Source organism: Corvus brachyrhynchos, unplaced genomic scaffold, assembly GCF_000691975.1.
Source record: "Corvus brachyrhynchos isolate BGI_N302 unplaced genomic scaffold, ASM69197v1 scaffold87, whole genome shotgun sequence".
In the NCBI taxonomy this organism is placed as follows: domain Eukaryota; kingdom Metazoa; phylum Chordata; class Aves; order Passeriformes; family Corvidae; genus Corvus; species Corvus brachyrhynchos.
Window position 1 is genome coordinate 4,671,883 of NW_008239767.1, and position 6,237 is coordinate 4,678,119.

Sequence of the window (6,237 nt, forward strand, 5' to 3'; positions counted from 1 at the left end):
TTTCTTCCCACCAGGCTGCGGGGGAGGAAGGGCGGGGGCAGCTGCCCCGTCTGCCTGTAAAAAATCTCTAGAACTCCTGAGATCACCCAAAACCTCTCAGCTTGTAAAATACAACCCCCCACAAACACATTTCCTACCAAGTTGCAGACAAGATGAAGTATTGAAGTCACAAACCAGCAAAGGGACCATCAGGGTGACATTAATGGGAAACTACAGCTAGCTGCTCTGCCCAGCTTTTGGGAGAAAGGACAGAAGGCAAAGGTGGCTATTGTAAAACTGTGGGATTTAAAGATCTTTCACAGTTTACTGTATATTATCTTAATTTCATCTAAAGATAGAAATTTTGAAAGAGGATGAGGAGTCTTGCTGAAATTGAAAGACTCAGATGAAAGGAAACAGTGAAGCAATTGTGACCTGGTTTGTTTGCTTAAAATCAGCTCCAGTTTAGGGACTGGTTTCCCAATAAAGGACTTTGTACACTTCTTTTCCAATAAAGCAGAATGAACAGATAATATGAAGTTTGATACAATGCTATGGAATTTACATTTTAAAGAAAATGGAGGAGAACTCATTAACCTGGTTAATTTTGAACTCTCAAACTTTTTCACAGAAGAGTTCCTCTTGGATTTCAAAATTCCATCAGAAATCGTGTCATTTCCAGCCTCCTCTCTAGCCATTCTACAATGCCAAAAGGTGCGGGCAATTGTTGCTGAGCAGAATTGACATAAATGTTAAATGGGGACAGAGAAGCCCAGCCAGACGCAAAAGAGATGGGGGCTGAACAGTCAATCTTCTGGAAGTACCTAGAAGAAATGGCAGGTTAGTACACAATATGTAGTTTAAGGAAGAGAAGTCATTTGAAACAACAGAGCAGGACATAAAAGACCGGGCTCCATTGGATGCTAAATGCTAAAGGTCTCCAGAAGAACGTAATGTCTAGAGGATCAAACTGAAGGAAAAACAGATTTATTAGGAAGAAACGAGAGAGAGAGGAAGAGAACCACTCCTAGAAAATAGTTTCCGTGCAATGGCCAGAGCAGAACACAGAAGGTCATGAATTTGTTGCAGCAGAAAATATTAATGAACTTTATTAAAAGCAAAAGGTTTAGAGACAGAAAGATAGCAAAAACATCAGGCTCCAGGGAGAATTCTCATAAACTGCACAGAGTGTATGTCTGCCTTCTCATCCCCCCACAACAAACTGGCTCTAACAAGTTTTAATTAAAGAAATCATGAGATAGAGCAAGGAGATGCTGAGAGCAAAGGTAATGTGGGTTATTTGTGTGGTGAGGATTGGTAGGAGACAGGAAAGATAGCTACTATCCTCATACTGGGAATAAGACATCTCCACGTGAGACAGGAGCAAAGTGGAGAAAGGTAAGAAAGGAAGACCCAAGTGGAAGTGCCTCTGTGAGGCAGGGATACAGATTTTAGAGACAGAGAAGAATTGCCTTTGTGATAGGCTGGAGGAAAGCAGATGAGGTGAAGGAGAAAATTCATGAGAGAAAACCTCCCTCCTCTTCTGAGCTGTGCGAACTTCAGAGACACCTCCGTAAGCTGAAGGATATAGCTAGTGGGATTTTTCAGATCTCACCATAAAGAAAGAACAGATCCACTGCTCGCTCTGCAGGCAATGACTTGCTCTTTTGAAAGTCCATTTCTGATCTGCATTCAAACGACGAAGGAAGATGCAAAGGGCTCTGAGAAGCCATCCTTGGTAAGGTCAGGGAAAAGGACAGCACTGTACGCACTGACAGTTGGGACCAGGCTGGGGACACTGAGGCGAGGTTAGCTGAGCAAATTTGCCAGGGACATTAACAAAAATCAAACTGCTTAGGGAAAATGACGTACAGGATATGGACTTCAGAGGTGGAAAGGAAGAGAGTGCTCAAATGGAGCCACTAAATGACCCACACAGCAGATAAACACACCAGAAGTGAAAAAGGGGTTCACAGGCAAAGACAAAAAGTTAGTGCACAGAAGGCCAGCAACACACTGCAAAGCAATATCCCTTCTACCTCAGTCTTCAAGAGTCTGCTTCTCCTGCAAACTGTTTTTAGGCCATAAAGTATTGGCAATGCTCAAAAGCTAGGATAAAAAGGCTTTTGGCAACTGCGATGCCCCATGCCACCAGCATTAGCAAAGGACAGAAATACGCACTCCCAGCTAAAAAATGAAAAACATTCTTTCATTTCTGGAGCCGTCTGGCCTTTCCTAGAATTTAAATAATCTCAGATAACTGTCTTCATAGTTACATTCACAATATAATGATATTCAAATATACTGCCTTCACACACACAAATAACTTGTGAAATTATTTGCCAGCATATTAAGCCACTACACCAGATTGCTTGGCAATGGTGTATGTCTTTGAAACATTCAGATGCTTTTCTTTTTTTAAAAAAAGAAGAGAGGGAGGGAAGAGGAGACGTGAGAAAGAATTACAGTAGAATTTGATATCCAAGTAGCCAGAACAACAAACTGTGGAGAGACTTCAACCAGTATTACATCAGACTTGGAGAAACAGTTAAAATATACTGAAGGATGAGTTATGACTTTATATATATAGGTATACTTCTATGCATAAACTTACAAATAGACATAAACAAAAAAACCATATGCCTAGAGGAAGAACTGAAGTCTCACAAACCCTGCAGTATGTCATGCATAAACTCAAATTTCAAGCGCTAGAGTACATGCAGACAAGCTACAAGTGTAGGTACAAAAATATAGGCAAGATGATTGCTGAATATCGTCCTGAATTCCCTTATACACAGCCTTCTTGGCTAAAAGCAAGAATCTAAAACTAGTATATCTATCACTGACATCCTGTAAAAGTTATTTTACATGTATATATAAATGTGTCACCTAATATTCCAGACATGTACATAGTCTGGACTTCAGTGCTGCATTCCTTAAAACAGGTACAACTGACTAAAACCAGTGATTTCTGAGAGCATGTTTCACATACTCAGCAGAACAGGAAGGTAGCAGCCCCCCAAGATCCTAAACACAAACTTTGAAATGTTTCCTAAAATGCAGAAAGATGGAAACTACTCCAGTGAGGGCTGAAAGTGAATTGACAGTACAGAACCTGCTCCCACTCAGTACTTTGTAGTGAGTAAACACACCTTACTTAAGAATGCATAATTGCCATAGAAGAGGTTAACACAGGATGAGGTACTATTTGAGGCCATCTAGCCTCAATCTACACAAACAATACAACATCTGAATTGTGTAAAATATCCACCTTCACCAACAGTCCAGCCAACGCATAAGAAGTGACCATTATACTAACACACACTGTAATTAAATACCTATTTTGTAATTTGGATGTGGCCAGTTTCACCAAGAAAGGATGTTCCTACTGAAGAGAGGCAGAACCGAGCTTGGGGTGTGCGTCACCGTAATGCCCCTGCATGAGGCACAAATGGCAGAATAAAATGTGCTCCGACCTTATGTTGCAAACCCAATAATTTTTCATGGGCAACAATGGCACCTTCAGGAAAAAGGGGAAAAAAAAGAGAAAAGTTCTTTCTGACAAGAAATTGATTTATAAGTCATTATAGCCATTTCAAAGGGACAGGTCATAGCTGTTTTCAGAGACCATTAACAAAGCCACACACTTTCAAAGGCTGTGAGTTCTGGGGGGAAATCCTTATCCCACCAAGAGTGATTGGGATGTGCACTTTTGGCAGCAGTACAGCATCAGTCTAGAAATGGAGACATACAGAGCAGTACTGAGAAGACAGGTTGACACATTTTTAACTTTGCATTAATAGCAAATGCTCTTGCTGTCTATTCTGGCACTTTTGCAAGTTTGCTTTTAGGTACAAGGGACTTGCATGCATTTCCACTGTAGATAAGAAAACAAGAGCAGCCTTGTTATCATTAAAAGGGTCTATTTCCCTCTGCCTTCTGTTTTGTGTGTCCATCTGCATAGCTGCTTTGAACTTGGCCAAATCCCAGTGTTAGGGTCGCCCACAGTACAAATTTTAAATCATCAGCAGACTGTGAATTTGCTGCTAGAGAAGAGAAAAATCTCCAAATTCTCACCTAAATGGTCGATGAGTGGTTTTGTAGAACATTCATCATGTTACATAGCCTAAACTATTTGGGAAATTGCAGAAAAAAAATAATTTACTGTTTCATGAGAACTGTCAGATGAAGACAAAATAGACATCTGGAAAGAAATGAAGAGCAATCACCACTGAGAAAAATGAATTCTGTGGATGCCTAGGTAGGTGACTACATGACTAGAGAGGTCCCAAAGTTTGCATTCGAGAAGTTACAGTAATTTCTCTTTAAGCCATCCAGATTTAGAGGAACTAGGTGAGTGGAAGACAGTGCATGAGACCTGCAGAACCAAGAATGGCAATGCATTTGTAAAAATCTTGGGCAATACTAAATTAATATATGAGTTTGGATTCTTAATCTCCTCACCTACCTCACCTCTACTCAATAGAAAAGAAAACCATGTCAGCTCTCACTCTCTAGTGCACAGAACTTTCAGCACCAAAATTCCCAGTGGGATGACAGTCTGCAAGCATTTTGAGATGGCCACATTAAAGGCTGAAAGTCAAAAATGGCTTCAAAAAGAAAGGAAAAAAAAGTTATTTCTTTCTAAACTTCTGCTGCCCAATCAAAACGTTGTAATAGGGGAAGTTAAAGAAAGGCTTCAGTCCTTCAACAGAGCAAGAAAGCCTTTAACAGGGTCCTTTATGCAATTGAGCTCACATCATTCACGAAAGAACAACAGCCAGGATCAAAGGCATCCACCAGCTCATCCTCGCAATACTATAAACTGCTTCCACCTGCACCTTGAGTTTTATAGGTATTTTGATTGCAATCCTGTGAGTTTAGGTATCATAGAATGGTCAACGACCTAAATTCTCAGCAAATAAATCAATTTCTTTAACTAGTCAACTTTTTTCCCCCTCCTGGCAATAGGTGCCTGCTGGCTCAGTCAAACAATTATTGCTTTTAGCAATTCTGCTTTAAAATGGTTTTATTCAAATGGTTCTGCCTCTTATTCCAAAGACCAACAGATAATAAAGCAAAGCTGTTACTCGTTGCTACAAAACTAATTTTAACCTCAAGCAAATCAGGAATTACACATGCATCTTCTGAACTGTTTAAAGATGTTACGTTCATTTCTTTTATGACTGATTTAATAAACTCTGCCTGCATAATAAATATTCCTGCTATAGTCACAGGGCTTTTTTCTCTTCTTGAGAAGGAAAAGCCCATGCTGGTGGTTGATATGAGGTATAATAGGAAAAGAATTAAGCACAGCCAAGTAATTTTTGCAATGTTGGACATTTTGTTATTAAACATCATATTCACTATTACTCGGATTCTTTGCAGTAACAGCAATGCCACCCCCAGCAGAGAATGCCATATTCCTTTAAGAAAGGGTGAACAATAACAATGAAAACAACATGATACATCTAAGAAAAAAAAGGAAAAAAATTACTACACCTTTAGCAGGTTAAAAAAGCTATACTATTAAAAAAACCCAAAACCCTAACCCTAGCAGATACTAAAGAAGCATTTTGCTATCTGCTTCTTATATATGTCCCTTTATCTTCTGAAATTAGAAAACATGTGCCGAAACTGTTAATATTTTCATTTGCTGCCATACAGAAAATAACACTGATGACAATTTTAGAGAAAGAAGGAAAACTATAGACTTCATCTTCTGACACCATTTTACTTAATCAAACTGCAATCTCAGTAACGAGCTCTCTCCTACCAAAGGTTTGGTACGTACCTCATCCAGGGGTGTTCTCAATGGAGATTTGCAGACGTCTTTGAGACAAAAAGATTCCCATTTAAAATAAGCCCATCTGGTTACTCAAAATTATTTCTCAACAGATGAAGATTTGACATGACAAACGCTGCGTGAAGTTTAAAAGGCTCACTCTTTTTCAGCTCTTTACCCCCCAGACTTCCGAATTTCAGACAAAAACAAACCAACCAACCAACCAACCAAGAAACCCTACCGATATATTCTGAGGATGCTGGACGACTAAGTGACATTTTTTAAGGGAACATCGTTGCGCACAAAATTGCGAACCGCCTTTTATTTCGGTTACAGCCTCAAAGGCAGAGTTTGGAGAGGAAAAGTGCACAGGAAAGCCGGGCTGAATGCCACCCGCTGTAAATCACCAGTGGGTCAGGACGAGAGGAGAAACCTCCGATGTCAGATAAGGTCCTGTGGGAGCCCGGGAGGCT

The 6,237-nt window shown here is 40.0% G+C and overlaps 1 protein-coding gene across 3 annotated transcripts in view; it reads right to left on the minus strand.

The window, feature by feature from the left end:
• The window catches only part of CNR1 (cannabinoid receptor 1), a 17,944-nt gene extending 11,713 nt beyond the window's left edge, over positions 1-6,231 (minus strand). For 2 of the 3 annotated variants that reach the window (XM_008640251.2, XM_017742882.1), the window contains exon 1: positions 577-3,281. In XM_008640251.2, the coding sequence (XP_008638473.2) occupies positions 577-677 (101 nt within the window). In that variant the 5' untranslated portion in view covers positions 678-3,281. Of the gene's footprint in view, positions 1-576; positions 3,282-5,773 lie in introns of those variants that run through there. The other variant, XM_017742883.1, reaches the window with a different exon arrangement.
• Between the last annotated feature and the right edge of the window lie 6 nt (positions 6,232-6,237).